Genomic DNA, 18,839 nt, shown 5'->3' with positions numbered 1-18,839 from the left:
AGAACCGCAAGATTTATTTGTTTGTTTATTTATTTATTGATTTGATTTCTATTCTGCCCTTCTCGAGGCGACTCAGAGCGGTGTACAACGTTATAAATGCAACAATATATATAAAGAAATCTAAATTACTTTAAAAAAAGAACTATACAAAATTACTAAAAGTGTTAGAAAACTCTTCCCCTAAGTCCCTCCAGCTGACATTGTCTGGCCGACAGGACCTGGAGAAGGTCGACTCTGTGGGACCTAACCAGCCACTGGGATGCATGAGGCAGAAGATGGCCCCAAAGATAGTCTGGTCCTAAGCCATGTAGGTCTTTAGATTAAATCCAGGCACCTCCCTGGAATTAAGGGTGATGGAAAGCCACAAAAGAAAAGATTTGAAAAGCATGATTTCATGATGGTGGTATGGCAGATAGTTTATAACTGATTTCTGGTTTCTAGGATACTACAATTTCTGAAGAGTTTTCTGTTTCAAGAATCAGAATGGTTTCTGTGGGTCTCTCTGCCAGAGCTGCCCTTCTCTTGACTATCTTCTGCTGCCCGTGGATTACTGACTCTCGAAAATATTCTTCCGAGCTCAAAGTGCCAAATGGGGGAGTCTGGGGTGAATGGGGTCCAGCTTCATTTTGTACTTCTGGCTGTGCTGTTGGCTTCGCCCAGAAGGTAAATGTTTACTTTTCTGATGCGCCTTCAATTGTAAATATTCTCTTAAAATTCGTTCTTCAGCTTATTTTTCGAGAAGGGCAATCAAGAATTTTAATTTTTTTTTTAAGTTGATTGCCTATCAGTGTTTTTTTTTAATTATTTTAAAAAATATTTTTATTTACAAATATACAAAACATAAAAAGAATAATCAAAACAGATAACAGTTAAATCTTAGTATAGTATAATATATAACAGTTTATAAACATATAGATTTATAGAGAGGGGGGTAGAAGAGGGATAAGGAATAAATAGGGAAAGAGTGAGAAAGGAGGAGGGGAAAGATAGGAAGACAAAGGAAAGAAAAGAGATAGAGAAAGTAAAGGGGTGGGTGAGTGTACGGTGAAGCTGTGTTGAAAACGAGAACTAATTTCTAATTTGTTAGCTCATTACCTTGGTTTGGATTGGTCATATAGATAGGTAAATGCTTATTTTTCGAGAAAGGCAATCAAGAAGTAATTGCATTGAAGCATTACATTTGATTCGATAATGTATTGAGTCTAGAGTGGAATATTGGGTGGCAGATCTAATCTTGATCCAATTCATTGTCTAATATTTATGGGTTAATGTTGGAATTTCTGAGGATTGAAATCTGAAGGACAGCAAGTGGACAAAGGCTGATCAAGGATCACTTTATCAAGGTCACATTTTCTTAGGTGGATAAACATCAACCTCTAGCTGACAATACAGCTGTGAATGGAATCCGCTTGTACTGCAAAGATGACATAGAAATTGAGTCTAAAGTTGGACCGTGAGTTACTGATTTTCTCATCATATTTAATTTCCTTGTCATGAAGACTGGGAGAGGAGATGACCTCTCTGAATGAGCTGCTGATGCTGAGATATGGATGAGATATGGATTTTTGCATTCCTGAATTAATTAATTTATTAATTCATTGGATTTATGAGGACTCGAGGTGGCTTACAACATATAAAGAACAATGGACATCGAAATCCAATTAATTAAACTAAAAAAATCTAAAAACCTGAAAACCAATTAAAATGCACTCATATCCATTCAGTCAACAAACTTGCCATACACTCGTTGTCTAATGACCCCAAGCCTGGTGGCATAGATGAGTCTTTAGAGTCTTATGAAAGGCAAGGAGGATGGGGGCATTACGAATCTCCGGGGGGAACTGATTCCAGAGGGCTGAACCTCTGGAATCATGTGCAATGCTGTAACTAATAGTTTGTGGGTTATAGTGAGTGTATCTAGGTGGTTCTACCCTAGCATGCATTTGCTCCAACAAGACCTCTTGTGGACTTTAGTCTCACACATATTTCTTCCATTGTGCAGTTCAGGATCCTATTTGCCTTCCTTATAACTAGAAGACCTCCAAGGTTCCTCCCAACTCTGATATTCTATATTGAGTGTCCAGAGGTATAACGTAAAATAGAAAAAAACCCTCTGCATTTGTTTGCTTTTATGTCCTCCTCCTTATGGATGTTTGAGTTACGGACCAGGTTATATCCGGAATCGCCTTCTGCTGCACGAATCCCAGCGACCAATTAGGTCCCACAGAGTTGGCCTTCTCCGGTTCCCATCAACTAAACAATGTCGTTTGGCGGGACCCAGGGGAAGAGCCTTCTCAGTGGCGGCCCCAGCCCTCTGGAACCAACTCCCCCCAGAGATTAGAATAGCTCCCACCCTTCTTGCCTTTCGCAAGCTTCTTAAAACCCAACTGTGTCGTCAGGCATGGCTGAATTAAGATATTCTTTCCCCCTCGGCTTCCACAATTTATGTATGGTACGTTTGTATGTATGATTGGTTTTTAAAATAAGGGGTTTTAGCTTTTTAGTATTGGATTGTCGCACGTTGTTTTTATTACTGTTGTTAGCCGTCCCGAGTCTACGGAGAGGGGCGGCATACAAATCCAATAAAATGAAATGAAATGAAATGAAATACTAATAACAAGCAATTAAAAGTTAGTGAAGAGCCATTATACTACTTAAAATGGATTAACTCCCACTGAAAAATCTTGATTAAATGGAAATAAATAAATAAATAAATAAATAAGTACGTACGTACGTACGTATGTACGTACGTACATACCATCCATCCATCCGTCCGTCCGTCCGTCACATACATACATGCATGCATACATATATACATACATACATACATACATACATACAATACATACATACTGGATTATGAACCTGACATGGATTAGGAGAAGTCTTGGCAATGAGGTCAGGGAAAGAATTCTTTACCCCATATTTCCTAGGGGTTTGTGCCAGATGCCCAAAGACCCTTTCCCTTAATTTTTACTTTACAACAGCATCAAAGAATTAGGTTGATTATCAACTTTTGACCCAGAGTAATAGGAAAAAGTAGACTTTCACTTGATTCCTAGCCCAAGATTTTAGCCATTGTGTGTCTGAATCTCTTGGATTGATGACAAGTATTTAAAGATTAGATTTATTGGATTTATATGCCGCCCCTCTCCGCAAACTCGGGGCGGCATATAAATTTAATTTAAACACTAAAAGATGCTTTTCTACCTTTGTCTTTTTTTTGGCAGGTGGGGGGAGTGGAACGGAAATGAAATGTGCCATAAAGGCTGCCTGGTTTCTTTTTCTCTGAAAGTGGACAGTCATCAAGGAATTTATGATGATACATCAGTTAACAACATCCAGTTCAAGTGCAGTGATGGTATTGGCCTGAGAGGCATTGCCAATAAAAATGGTAAATTTGGCCCATGGAGTAAGAAATGCCGTTCAGGAGGTATATGTGGAATGAGAACAAGGGTGGAAGATTCACAGGGCCCTTTTGGTGATGACACAGCACTCAATGATGTGGTTTTTTACTGCTGTCAATAATTGATACATGTTTCCTCACCTATTAATATACTTTTGCTATGCGTTCTCAAAACTGTTAATTATAATTAAATATTGACTTGAGAATAATGTGTATCTTTGTGCATAATGCACCAGTATAAAGTAACCACTCCCCCAGGTGTTCAAAACAGTCCAGATTTGGAAGGCATAAAGGAGGTAGCAGAAACCTCAAGTATTGCAAGTGACTGACCATCTTTCCTCTCATCATTTTGATCTAAGTCACAGCATCAAAGTACAATGCCATACTATTCTTGCTTGCATGCAAATAAAATTCTGTTGCACCTTCTGTATTTGGTGGGACTATGAATAAAATTTCTTCTGCATATCTGTTGGTTTTCAAGGACTTTGTCAACCTGATGTTCCCAATGATTTTTGCTGCTGAACGCTTAACCCAAATAGACTTTGGAAAGGCACTATGCGACCTTAAACCTTCTCTATCAATTGGGTCTGATGGTCTATGTGCATACTTCCTAAAGAAGCTCTCCACAGCCATAGCTGAATCACTAATCTCACTACCAAAGCGATGGTCAATTACCCCCCACCTAGAAACTAACAACCTACTCACTAACACACAATTTGGTTTCAGAAAAAAATTATCTTGCAATCTGCAACTCCTTCACTGCAAAAACATATGCATTACACATCTTGATCATGGCAAATTAATAGATGCAATTTACATTGACTTCTGTAAAGCCTTTGACTCAGTGGTTCATGACAAACTACTTCTAAAACTCAAATCCTATGTCATTTAGGATCCCTCCATAGCTGGATAACTGTGTTCCTATCAAACAGACAAGTTGTCAAAATAGGGAGTGCCATATCTAATCCTGTTCTGCTTAAGAGCGGCATACCCCAAGGCAGCGTACTACGACCAACACTCTTCATACTCTATTTAAATGACCTTTGCGATCACATCACAAGCAACTGCATTCCCTTTGCTGACAATGTAAAACTTTTCAAGACTCCAAAAAGACCTTGCCTTTGTGCATGAATGGCCAAACATCTGGCAACTCCAAATTTCAACCAAAAATGCTCTGTACTACACATTGGCAAAAAGAATCAAAACACCAAATACAAGCTGAATAAACAAGACCTTACAGACAACCCTCACTCCATAAAAAACCTTGGAATAGTCATATCAAATGACCTAAATGCCAAAGCCCACTGCAACAATATCGCAAAAAAAAAAAAAGGCTTCAATTATTGTTAACCTAATACTACATAGCTTCAGCTCCGGTAATCTCACACTATTAACTTTTGCCAGACCAATCCTTGAATACAGCTCATCCGTCTGGAACCCACACAGCATTTCTGACATAAACACTCTAGAAAATGTCCAGAAATACTTTACTAGAAGAGCCTTCCACTCCTCCACTTACAACTGAATACCCTACACAACTAGTCTTACAATCCTAGGTTTAGAAAGTTTAGAACTATATCACCTTAAATATGACCAAAGCATAGCCCATAAAATCATATGCTACAACATCCTTCCTGTCAACGGCTACTTCATCTTCAACACAACAACACACGAGCACACCACAGATACAAACTTAAAGTAAACAGCTCTAAACTCGACTGCAGGAAATACGACTAGCTAACCGACACATGGAACTCACTGCCAGACTTTCTAATATCCTCACTTAACCCCAAAAACTTTACTCTTAGACTATCCACTTTTGACCTCTCCCGATTCCTAAGGGAGTTAGTAAGGGACATGCAAAAGTATAGTAGAGTGCCTTCCGTTCCTTGTCCTAATGTTTTTATTTTCCTACTATCATGTATATAAATATTATTATATCTTTGTATACTATCAATATGTACTTGACAAAACAAAGAAACTAATAAGTATACATGTCCCAGGATGAAGTTGAAGGACCCAATCTGGATTGGTCATTGGGACCGAGGATTTGTCTTCCAAGCTTTTGGACTCATGTTGAATCCCATCATCAGGGAACCTCTCTCTAGCAGAGGGGGAGGTAGTCAGTGTGTGGTATTTATAGTATGTATTGTAAGTTAGAAGTTCAGCATTCAAAAATGTCTAAGCATTTCTGAATTGAACTATGTGGAACAGAGTTAAATGCTTTCTTATAATCAATCCAGGCCATTATTATTTTATTAAATTTTAAAATAGTTCTTAAATTGTTTTTTTCTTTAACACCCATAAATGTTTGGCATTGGACCAGAGTACTTCCGGAACTGCCTGCTACCGCACGAATCCCAGCGACCGATAAGGTCCCACAGAGTTGGCCTTCTCCGAGTCCCGTCGACTAAACAATGTCGTATGGCGGGCCCCAGGGGAAGAGCCTTCTCTGTGGTGGCCCTGGACCTCTGGAATCAACTCCCCCCGGAGATTAGAACTCCTCCCACCCTCCTTGTCTTCCGTAAACTACTCAAGACCCACCTATACCACCAGGCATGGGGGATTTGATACATCATTTCCCCAGGTTCCTTATAATTTATGTTTGGTATGAATGTACTGTTTGGTTTTTTAATTATGATAGGGTTTTTAGTTATTTTTAATATTAGATCTGTGTCATTATAATATTGTTTTTATCATTGTTGTGAGCTGCCCCGAGTCCTCAGAGAGTGGCAGCATACAAATCTAATAAATTGAATTGAATTGAATTGGTGATCAGTATATTGTCTGGGTCAATATATTTTAAATACAGTATTACTACTAATATTATTTAGATATGCATAATCATATTCTTTCAACTTCTAGCGTTTGTGCACACATGGTAATTATGTGTTCTATTATATCAATATACAAAATACAATTTTCCATAATAGCATTTATAAATTTATTGGCTGCCCATCTTACTACACATGCAAGTGAGATCCTGGATCCAGTACTGCTCAACATGTTTGTAAATAGCATGGGCAAGACCATACACAATCGGATTATCAAACAGCAAACTTCTCTGAGGATTAAATCAAGGTTCAAGGAAGATCAGGAGAAAGAGCAGCAATGTGTAGAAAGGCGCAAGATGAATTTGAACAGGGAAACCTGATAAATAATTCTGTAGGAAAATCTATTAAGAAAATTTATCGGACTGCCCATGTCACTCAAAATATCTCCAGGCAGCTTATAGAATAAAAAACCCCCAATGACAAAATTGAATAAGTCCTTCCCTATCCAGCTCCATATCAAGCAATCCCCTTGATGGGATAGATTTCACTCAGCTGTTCCCCAAGGGCTCTAGCAAACCATCTATCCAGGGCCTTTTGAAAGAGTATCAAGGTGAGGGCCAATCTTTTCTTCATGGTGGTAATGTTGCAGAGGGAGGGAACCACTATGGAGAAGTACAGTGTTAGAGGAATGAAAGTATGCTGGGCAAAAATGACCTGAGGTTTTAGTGAAGCTAGTAGAGACCACAGAACAATACAATTATTGCATAACAATTGAAAGATCTTGAACTGGGCCCACACCAGAAGACATAATCCCTTTGGCATGGTCTGGCCACTTCAAGAATGGGGTGGGCTGCTACCCGGATTGGGGGGGCACAGTGGGGTAGCGAAAATGGAGCTCTAACCCAGAGCACTCATTTTGCACAGAAAGATGTTGAAAGAAGTGCAGGGCATCCTGCATAAGCCACGCCCACAGTGTGGTAGTAAAAGTTTTGGTAGCCCTTCACTGAATATTACATTCCGTTCTGGGCACTACAGCTTTGGAAGAACATGGATGAACTGAATGTACAGAAGAAAGCAATTAAGATGTTCAGTGACTTCCGGGAAACAGATATGAAAGGACTAAACCTATGAGGAAATATAATTCAGCTTAGAAAATAGGAAATTATGGGACAATAATTGCCCCCAAGTGTTTGAAGGGCTGAATGCAGAAAAGAGGGAAGTCGTGTGGGTTTCATTCTTTAAGAGGATACAAGATGGTATCTACAACTGATTAGAAAAAGTTTTCATGAGATTATTATTTCACTGTGATATAGTTCAGCAATTTGTTAATTTTATGAGAAATCATTTCCACAATTAATTTCAGCAATCAGTTTGAAAAGCATATTTTGAGCAGTTAGCCTGAGCATTTGTTCTAGATTCACCTAAATAATCAATTTCAAAACTTAAAGACAGTAAATGTACAGTCAGCAGAATTTCTTGGTTAACTCTTCTGGAGAAATATTAGACATAGACATATTGTTATGCACATTGTTGAATCTTCCCCTTTGCCAAGCTGACAGGTGGTGTTCTAAGCTCAGATAGGGATCGAGGGGGATGCCCAAGTTGCGAACCCTCTCTGAGGGGGTCAAAAGCTCCCCCCACAGGGTAATGGATTGACAGATGGGGTTGTCTTTTGGAGGCAAAACCCACAGCCACTCCATCTTCTTGGGGTTGAGCTTGAGTCTGTTAACACCCATCCAAACCCTAACAGCCTCTAGACACTGGCACATCACTTCCACTGCTTTACTGAGTTGACACAGGGTGGAGATGTACAGCTGAATGTCATCAGCATACTGATGGTAACTCATCTGTGTTATTGGATGAACTGACCCAGCACTTTCATGAAGATATTAAACAGCAGGGGGTAGAGGACTGACCTCTGAGGAACCTCACAAAGGAGGGACCACTGGGCCAACCTTTGATCTCCTGCCAACACTGACTGTGACTGACGAAAGAGATAGGAGGAGAATCACATAATACGCTACCTCCCACTCCCAATCGCTCCAGTTAGTGCAGAAGGATACAATGGTGGAGGAACTCAGGTTGGGAAAGTTGCCCGGGAATCGAATGGCAGGCAAAAGTCACACTGGGTCAATTTCCATGTAGGAAAAGCTCCATGAAGGAATTTTGCTCCACTACCTTTCCCAGGGCAACACTGATCGAAGGCAGGCACAATGTGGGTGGATGGTTAATTTGAATGTCTGATGAGAGGCAGGCAAGGGAGATGATGCCACCGCTGCCACTTCTTCCAGCAACAAGTATCACGGATTTTGCCACCTTGGCTGCTGCCAACAACAGGAGTAGGAAGAATGGGAAGGGGATCTGAAACTTTCTAGTGGGATGCTGAGCAGAGCTGAGCTTCCCCCACCTTCTTAAACTGCTCGCTTCTCTTTAAGAAGGTGGGGGTAGAACCCACTCCCCACCAGAGCATTCCAGTAGGGCACCAAATGGCTGCCCTTGGCTGGGTCCTAGTCTACCTGAACGATATTCTCATCTACACTGAAACCCCTAGTCTGCCAGGTACTAGAAAAACTTTTGATAACCAATCTGCGTGTCAAACTAGCAAAATGTGAATTCTGTTGTGTTCGTTAAAAATATTGCAAGAAATTCACTGATTGGTCAAGACGCGGCTATTTGGAAAAGAGCCACGAAAGTTAAATAACTGTTTGTTGGGAAAAGCCCGCCGTTTTTAAGAATATAAATAGGGCAACGGATTAGCCGTTGCCCTCATTCGGAAGATACTCGCTTAGTGATTGTTTGCTGTTCTGATGACCCAATAAATATTATTGTTTAACCAACCACCGGAGTCGTGATTTAACAGTGGCGACGAGGAGGTCGAACTCCCGCGAACGCAACTATGAACTCGGCCATGGCGCCACCGCCGCCTCTCTTCAATTCCGAGTCAGAATCGTGGACTTCATATATGTCCAAATTCAGACTCTTTCTCAAAGCGAGCAACCTGCACGATGCAGAGGACGAAAGGAAAAAAGCCATATTTTTGAGCTATTGTGGTCAGGATATCTACAGCTTGGCTTCAACTCTCATTGACCCAGACAAATTGGAAACCGTCGCATGGTCAACCCTCCAAACCAAGCTCGCTGCACATTATCAACCCACGACTCCCGTCCGTGTTCACCGTCACCAATTCGCTGAGATGTGGCAATCGGAAGGGGAATCCACCAACGATTTCATCACCCGCCTCCGTGCCGTTCTTCCGAAATGCAGATTTAATGATCCTGAAGAACAACTGGTTGACCGCCTCATCTTTGGGTTAACCAACATTACGCTTGAGAAGAAATACCTAGTGGACGAAGAGGCTTCCCTCCAAGACATTCTTAAAGCCACGAAAGCGTCCGAGATATCCGAAACTTCTGTAGCTGAAATCAAGCGCACAACGCCTACCGTCCACCACATTCCAGATGACTCCGATTGGCACAGCTGCCCAAATGATGACAAACATCTGGAATCCACCACAGCAGAGGATACCTGCCTCCAAATCCGCAGGCCATCTGACCGCGACACCAAAGAGCCACCTCACCAGGACAAGTGTGCCAGCTGCAATGGCAATCATTCACGCTACCGCTGCCACTTCAAGGATGCCTACTGTCGCCAGCGTCGTGGACACATCGCAGAGGTTTTCCGCGCCGTGTGTCCCATCTCAACAAACCCACAAAACTCAAGATCTTTCTCTACACCGAGAAATAGACAACCTCCATTTTCTCGCAACGTTTCCCGACCAGCCGACAATTCGCACTCTTTCAACCAAAGAGGTAACTGCCCCTCTTCTGTCAACTTCAATTCTCCCGCCACGGAGAACAAATTAATTGTTTCCCTTTTCCTAAACGACCTTCCCTGTGAAATGGAGTTGGACACGGGCTCGAGACATTCAATTATGCCGTGGCAAAAACTTAATCTTTACTTGCCCCGTGTAACAAAAGCCGATTTAAAACCTTGGGATGCGGGTTTGAGTGATTTTCAAGGTCGGAGAATTCCTGTGTTAGGAACTTTAAATGTACCAATTACGTTTAAGAAATTTTGAGGTCTTTTACCTCTTATTGTGGTGGATGGTCCTAGACACACATTGTTGGGACTTAAATGGTTACAACCTTTGGGCATTTCAATTTCAGGAGTCAATAATGTATGTGAATCATTTGACCCAAACGACTTACTTAGGGAATTCCCTGAAGTTTTTTCTAGTGAATTAGGTAAATATACAGGCAGCCCTATTTCTTTTAATCTAGACCCAAACGTTTCTCCTATCCGATTAAAGCCCCGCAGAATTCCCATTCCACTCTTGCCTAAAGTAGATGAACAATTGGATAAACTGATAGCTCAGGGCATATTGATCCCAACGGATCACGCCAAATGGGAAACACCTATAGTCACCCCTATCAAACCAGATGGCTCAATTAGAATTTGTGCAGATTATAAAGCCACAATCAACAAAGCATTGCAACACAATGCTTATCCAATACCGGTCGTGCAACAACTCCTGCACACCTTGGGAAATGGGTCAATCTTTGCAAAATTGGACCTTGCACAGGCATACCAGCAACTCCCCGTCGATCAAAACACCGCAGAAGCCCAAATGATTGTTACTCACGGGGGCGCCTTTAAATGCTCTAGACTTCAATTTGGAGTTTCTACTGCCCCTGGAATCTTCCAAGGCCTCATGGAACGCATATTAAATAACATTCCCGGGGTCGTTCCATATTTCGATGACGTATTAATCTCGGCCACATCAAAATCAGAACTCTGGGAACGAATCAGAACTGTTTTAACAAAATTTAAAGAGACAGGACTCCATTTAAAGGCAGACAAATGTTCCTGGGCAGTTCCCAATGTTGAATTTTTAGGATTTAACATAGACAAATTTGGCATCCATCCCACTAATGATAAAGTTGAGGCCATAAAGAACATCCCAACCCCCACCAATAAAACGGACTTACAGGCTTTCCTTGGACTCCTTAACTTTTATTCCGTCTTTCTTAAACAGAAAGCGACGGTAGCAGAGCCGCTCCATAATCTCCTAAAGAAAGACACTGCCTGGACGTGGGGACCGAAAGAACATGCCGCTTTTATTGCAGTAAAAAATTTACTTTCATCCAACAGTGTTTTGGTTCAATACAATATTGCCATGCCCCTAACATTGACATGCGATGCTTCGCCCTTCGGCATAGGCGCCGTTCTTAGTCATAATTTCCCAGACGGCACAGAAGCCCCAATTGCCTACTATTCTAAAACCCTTTCTTCAGCAGAGAGAAACTATTCACAACTTGATAAGGAGGCACTGGCAGCTGTAGCTGGTGTCAAAAGATTCCATTATTATCTCTGTGGTCGTTCTTTTATTTTAATTACGGACCACAAGCCTCTCCTTGGCATTTTGGTGGGAAATAAACAGACTCCCGCCTTTCTTTCCCCTCGCATGACTACATGGGCTATTTTTTTAGCTGGTTACAATTATACCTTAATCCACAGGGGGGGGGGGAAAGACATAGGAAACGCCGATGCACTGAGTAGGTGCCCGCAAAAAGAACTAGTTATTGACCCTGCTCCAGCCGCTAGTATTCTCTTAATTGAGACCAACAAACAGTCCTTATTGACACCATCAGACATAGCTGAACAAACACAGGTAGATCCAATTTTAAAAAACATTAAACAATGGGTATTAAAAGGTTGGCCAAATGAAAAACAAACAGAACAATTTCAGCCTTTTAAAAATAGACAACTGGAACTTAATGTATTAAAGGATTGCATTTTAGGGGGGGGACAGAGTTGTAATTCCAAAAGCATTACAGAATCAAGCCTTACAACTGTTGCATATAGGTCACCCAGGAATAGTCAAAATGAAAACAATAGCCAGAAGTAATCTCTGGTGGCCTGGATTGGACAAGGACATAGAGTTGTGGGTGGGTGGTTGTGTACCCTGCCAGAAATCAAGGCCCAATCCACCAAAGACCACACCATCAGAGTGGCCAACACCAAGAGGGCCCTGGTCCAGGATACATATTGACTTTGCAGGACCAATCAGGGGCCAATCCTTTCTCTTAGTAGTAGATGCATACTCTAAATGGTTGGAAATTGAACTTATGGCATCTACTACTACCAGTGCAACCATAAAAGCCTGAAGGAAAATGTTTGCCACACATGGCATCCCGGATATTGTGGTTTCTGATAACGGGCCTCAATTGACAGCCTGACAAATGGAGTTATTTTTTGCAGACCAAGGCATAAAACATGTACTTACTCCCCCTCACTTTCCTCAAGCTAATGGACAAGCAGAACGAATGGTTAGATCAACAAAGGAAGCATTGAACAAGGCACCACTAGCAGATTGGCAGCAACAAATTGATGAATTTCTAACCATTCAACACATAACACCATCAGCTTCAACGCACAAAAGCCCAGCACAATTGTTAATGGGCAGGAATCTTCGTTCCAAACTAGACCGTATTCACCCAAATTACCAAAACGAACAAAAAGAAATCAAAATACAGAATGAAAGACAATTTAGCAATGGGGACTTAATCTATGCAAAAGACTATGACTCAAATGATAAGTGGAAAGAAGGAATAGTAGTGAAAAAAACGGGTTCAAAAACATATTTAATTTTATTAACAGATGGGCGTAGTTGGCACCGTCATATTGACCAACTGCGCAAGCGAATTAAAACTAACATAAACATTTTACCCACTATAGAAAAATCAACAGAGGACTTACCCGAACCAGTCCCATAGACACTTTAATCATTTTATGCTGTCTATCATTTGTCCTTTTTATGGCTATTCAAATAATGTGACTTAATCAATTGAAAAAGAGTACAAGCACCTATTTGAAAACTTATCTTGGTCAACAAGCCACCCAGGCATATGACCTTTAAGCCACCCTGGTCACATGATTCTACTCAAGACCCACCTATATCGCCGGGCATGGGGGATTTGAGACTCCTTATAATTTATGTTTGGTATGTATGTGTTGTCTGGTATTAATATGATTGGGTTTTAGTTATTTCTTTTAATATTAAATTTATGCCACTATAATATTGTTTTTATCATTGTTGTGAGCCGCCCCGAGTCTTCGGAGAGGGGCAGCATACAAATCTATTAAATCATTATTATTATTATTATTATTATGATTGTCAAGCCACTGGCACCTGGTCACATGGCTGTCAAGCCACTCCAACCCGGTCACATGACCGTCAAGCCACACCCATAAAATAAGTCACGCCCAATGTGGCAGCAAAACATTTGGCAGCCCATCACTGCACCTGGGTGTCATACATTCTAGTACAAATAATGCTACTAGAATTAATCATCGTTATTACATTCAATCAACTTATAGATTTCTAATAATCACACATAATCTGTATCATTAATATGTATCCTTCCTGATGTTCACTGTGGCTTTTACAGTTTTTATAGTTCAGCATCTTTAATAAACATCATGAAACTAAACATCATGAAACATTAAGCTAATAATCACCTAAGCATTCAGTGGACTAAAATAAAATGCAAACAAATTAGATTTATTTTCAGATAGCATCCAGAATCATCTGTTTTAAAATTTTCATGGCTCCACCCAGTGAATGATACAGAAGGTCCTGCCCCTACTTTTGCCCTGCCTACAAACAGTTGTTCCATTTAAATTCTTTCCCGTTCTGGCTGTAGGGTGATTAAGTGCAGGAAGACGGTAAGTATCAGTGCAGAGAAATATGGGTGGTTTTAGTGGTTTTGTGCTTGCTCTAAGTATTAGTGTGAATGTAAAAGTGAGAGATGCCTTTCACATTTCAGAATGAGGGAGAGACTGAGAAATTAAAGCAAAGACAAAGAGAAGGCTAACGAGTCTATAGAGTGTGACATAGAAAAGCTACAGAGTAAGAAAGGATTTTTAAAAAACCCAATCTTATGGTGCATGTGCCAATTTTGAATGTTGAAAACATCTAATGGGCACCCTTTGCAAATTGGCTGGCTTGGCAACCTTTCCTAATGTACAAAGTTATCTCAATACAGCCCATGAATCAGAAGGCAAACTGTCCTTTTAGAATTTCTAGGCATTTTCATAGTGTCCGAAAGCAGGATTTCCTCAATGCAAGGGGCTAGAATAGAATAGAATTCTTTATTGGCCGAGTGTGATTGGACACACAAGTAATTTGCCTTTGGTGCAGATGCTCTCAGTGTACATAAAAGAAAAAGACACATTTGTCAAGAATCATGAGGTACAACACTTAATGATGTCATAGGAGTCAAATAAGCAATGAGGAAACAATCCATATTATGTGTGCCCCTTACAGACCTCTTAGGAGTGGAGTGAGGTCGACTGTAGACAGTCCAAGGTTAAAGTTTTTGGGGTTTGGGGAAGAAACCACAGAGTCAGGGAGTGCATTCCATGCATTGATCAATCTGTTGCTGAAGTTGTATTTTCTGCAGTCGAGTTTCAAGTGGTTTACAGTACATTGAGTTTGAATCTATTTTATGTACATGTGTTGTTGCGCTGAAGCTGAAGTATTCATTCATCAGTAGGACATTATGGTAGATGATTTTATGAACTACATTTAGATCAGATTGAAGGCGACGTAGCTCTAAGTTTTCTAAGCCCAAAAGTTCAAGTCTGGTGGAATAAGGTATTCTGTTGTGAGCAGAGGAGTGGAGAACTCTTCTTAATAGAATAGAATAGAATAGAATTCTTTATTGGCCAAGTGTGATTGCACATACAAGGAATTTGCCTTTAGTGGAGATGCTCTCAGTGTACATCAAAGAAAAAGATACATTTGTCAAGAATCCTGAGGTACAACACTTAATGATTGTCATAGGGGTCAAATAAGGAATAAGGAAACAATCAATATTAGTAAAAATCTTAAGGATACAAGCAACAGGTTACAGTCGTACAGTCATAAGTGGGTGGAAATGGTTGATAGGAATGATGAGAAAAAACTAGGAGTAATAGTAGTACAGACTTAGTAAATAGTTTGACAGTGTTGAGCGAATTATTTGTTTGGCAGAGTGATGGCGTTTGGGAAAAACTGTTCTTGTGTCTATCTGTATTGGTGTACAGTGCTCTGCAGCGACATTTTGAGGGTAGGAGTTGAAACAGTTTATGTATTTATTTCTACTCCTTCCATTCAGGAGCCCATTCCTCAATCCCGTCTGCCTCCAACAACAGTCTTGGTAGGAATCTTGAGGTGAGGGGGACTGTCGCAAAATCATCCACTGATTAATATATCCATTACTTTTTGGGGTTACTTCTTGTGCTGCTAAGAATTAATGCTATATTTTGTTATATGTTACATGTCATATCTATTTATTGATTTGATTTTTATGCTAATGTTATATGTAAATTCCCTCCTTCAAGACCAGCCTGCTTTTGTCTCTCATTTCAAAGTTAGACTCAGTTTGTATTTACACCTTTTTGTTACTTTTAGAGCAGATAAACAGAAGGGATGGGGTGCATTTTGGGTTGCAACAAGTTGTACAAATGATGGAAATAATACAAATTGTTTCTCGGCATAGCTTTCTCAGTATCAACTCGGAAATTCGGACTGATTTGGTAGGAATTAAAGTTTTTGCCAGATTAAGAAAATTATGTATTTGAGTTTATTGTTGATCTCACATTCTGATTTCTTGCTATAACACAGAAATCCTCTAAGTTGCTCATTGTGGGCTGGGGACTGATTGGTACTCTAGTCATGTCTTAGGTACAAAGCCAACTGGGATGGTCCCACTATCTCAGCTCTAGGCAGAAAGAAGAAGTGACAAACCATTTGTAAAATCTTACCAAAAGAAGAACTATAAAAAATTGTTAAAAGTGTTAGAAAATTCCATTTACAGTCATATACATTCATCCAATTCAATCATTCATAATATCAATCGGAGACAATCTCATCACTTAGGGTCCCCATGCCTGCCGGAAGAGGTGGGTCTTCAGAGTTTTATGAAAGACCTGGAGGGAGTGGGTGGTACGCATCTCCAGAGATAATTTCTTCCAGAGGGTCAGGGCCACCACAGAGAAGGCTCTTCCCCTAGGTCCCGCCAGCTGACATTATCTGGCCGACGGGACCTGGAGAAGGTTGACTCTGTGGGACCTAACCAGTCACTGGGATGCATGAGGCAGAAGATGGCCCCAAAGATAGTCTGGTCCCAAGCCATGTAGGTCTTTAGATTAAATCCAGGCACTTCCCTGGAATTAAGGGTGATGGAAAGCCACAAAAGAAAAGATTTGAAAAGCATGATTTCATGATGGTGGTATGGCAGATAGTTTATAACTGATTTCTGGTTTCTAGGATACTACAATTTCTGAAGAGTTTTCTGTTTCAAGAATCAGAATGGTTTCTGTGGGTCTCTCTGCCAGAACTGCCCTTCTCTTGACTATCTTCTGCTGCCCGTGGATTACTGACTCTCGAAAATATTCTTCCGAGCTCAAAGTGCTAAATGGGGGAATCCGGGGTGAATGGGGTCCAGCTTCATTTTGTACTTCTGGCTGTGCTGTTGGCTTCGCCCAGAAGGTAAAGGTTTACTTTTCTGATGCGCCTTCAATTGTAAATATTCTCTTAAAATTCGTTCTTCAGCTTATTTTTCAAGAAAGGCAATCAAGAAGTAATTGCATTGAAGCATTACACTTGATTCGATAATGTATTGAGTCTAGAGTGGAATAGTGGGTGGCAGATCTAATCTTGATCCAATTCATTGTCTAATATTTATGGGTTAATGTTTGAATTTCTGAGGATTGAAATCTGAAGGACAGCAAGTGGAGAAAGGCTGATCAAGGATCACTTTATCAAGGTCACATTTTCTTAGGTGGAGAAACATCAACCTGCTGGTGATAATACAGCTGTGAATGGAATCCGCTTGCACTGCAATGATGGAATAGAAATTGAGTCTAAAGTTGGACCGTGAGTTAATGATTTTCTCATCATATTTAATTTCCTTGTCATGAAGACTGGGACAGGAGATGACCTCTCTGAATGAGCTGCTGATGCTGAGATATGGATGAGAGATTTTTGCATTCCTGAATTAATTAATTAATTGGATTTATGTGCCATCCCTCTCCGAGAACTTGGGGTGGCTTACAACATATAAAGAACAATGTACATCGAAATCCAATTAATTAAACAAAAAAAATCTAAAACCCTGAAAACCTTATGGATGTTTGAGTTACTAATAACAAGCAATTAAAAGTTAGTGAAGAGCCATTATACTACTTAAATTGGATTAACTCCCACTGAAAAGTCTTGATTGAATGGAAATAAATAAATAAATAAATATATATGTAGATTCCATCCATCCATCAATCCATCCCATACATACATACAATACATACATAATGGATTATGAACCTGACATGGATTAGGAGAAGTCTTGGCAAAGAGGTCAGGGAAAGAATTCTTTACCCCATTTTTCCTAGGGGTTTGTGCCAGATTCCCAAAGACACTTTCCCTTAATTTTTACTTTACAACAGCATCAAAGAATTAGGTTGATTATCAACTTTTGACCCAGAGTGATAGCAAAAAGTAGACTTTCACTTGATTCCTAGCCCAAGATTTTAGCCATTGTGTCTGAATTTCTTGGATTGATGACAAGTATTTAATTTAAACACTAAAAGATGCTTTTCTACCTTTGTCTTTTTTTGGCAGGTGGGGAGAGTGGACCGCAAATCAAATGTGCCGTAAAGGCTGCCTGGGTTCTTTTTCTCTGAAAGTGCACAGCTATCAAGGAATTTTTGATGATACATCAGTTAACAACATCCAGTTCAAGTGCAGTGATGATGCTGACCTGAGAGGCATTGCCAATGAAAATGGTAAATTTGGCCCATGGAGTCGGAAATGCCCCTCAGAAGGTATATGTGGAATGAGAACAAGGGTGGAAGATGCGCAGGGCCCTTTTGGTGATGACACAGCACTCAATGATGTGGTTTTTTACTGCTGTCAAAACAGTCCAGATTGGGAAGGCATAAGGGAGGTAGCAGAAACCTCAAGTATTGCAAGTGTCTCACCATCTTCCCTCTCATCATTTTGATCTAAGTCACAGCATCAAAGTACAATACCATACTATTCTTGCTTGCATGCAAATAAAATTCTGTTGCACCTTCTGTATTTGGTGGGACTATGGATAAAATTTCTTCTGCATGATATCTGTTGGTTTTCAAGGACTTTGTCAACGTGATGTTCCGAATTATTTTTGTTGCTGAATGCTTAACCCAAATAGACTTCACAGAAGAAAACATTGGAAAGGCACTATGCGACCTTAAACCTTCTCTATCAATTGGGTCTGATGGTCTATGTGCATACTTCCTAAAGAAGCTCTCCACAACCATAGCTGAACCACTAATCTCACTACCAAAGTGATGGTCACAAGCTATGATCATCCCCATCTTGTAAGAGGAGAGCCCATCTAGTTAAAAACTACAGACCAATCTCACTATGCTGCATCACATGCAAAGTCATGGAATCAATCATAAACTAATCAATTACCCTCCATCTAGAAACTAACAACGTACTCACTAACACACAATTTGGTTTCAGAAAAAAATTATCTTGCAATCTGCAACTCCTTCACTGCAAAAATATATGCATTACACATCTTGATCATGGCAAATTAATAGATGCAATTTACATTGACTTCTGTAAA

The 18,839-nt window shown here is 40.3% G+C and overlaps 2 protein-coding genes across 2 annotated transcripts; both read left to right on the top strand.

Moving 5' to 3' along the window:
* Window positions 1-483: 483 nt before the first annotated feature.
* Window positions 484-3,528, top strand: LOC139167108 (vitelline membrane outer layer protein 1-like). Its single transcript, XM_070751535.1, has 3 exons — window positions 484-663; window positions 1,359-1,453; window positions 3,231-3,528. Exons 1-3 carry the CDS (start codon window positions 484-486, stop codon window positions 3,526-3,528), a joined length of 573 nt encoding a protein of 190 aa, XP_070607636.1.
* Window positions 3,529-16,537: 13,009 nt separating this feature from the next.
* Window positions 16,538-18,245, top strand: LOC139167107 (vitelline membrane outer layer protein 1-like). Its single transcript, XM_070751534.1, has 3 exons — window positions 16,538-16,717; window positions 17,010-17,104; window positions 17,846-18,245. Exons 1-3 carry the CDS (start codon window positions 16,538-16,540, stop codon window positions 18,225-18,227), a joined length of 657 nt encoding a protein of 218 aa, XP_070607635.1. The 3' UTR covers window positions 18,228-18,245.
* The last annotated feature ends 594 nt before the right edge of the window (window positions 18,246-18,839 follow it).

This window comes from Erythrolamprus reginae, chromosome 4, assembly GCF_031021105.1.
Source record: "Erythrolamprus reginae isolate rEryReg1 chromosome 4, rEryReg1.hap1, whole genome shotgun sequence".
Lineage (NCBI taxonomy): Eukaryota > Metazoa > Chordata > Lepidosauria > Squamata > Dipsadidae > Erythrolamprus > Erythrolamprus reginae.
The sequence above is the reverse complement of the archived record's forward strand: the minus strand, read 5'-3'. Positions and strand labels throughout refer to the sequence as shown.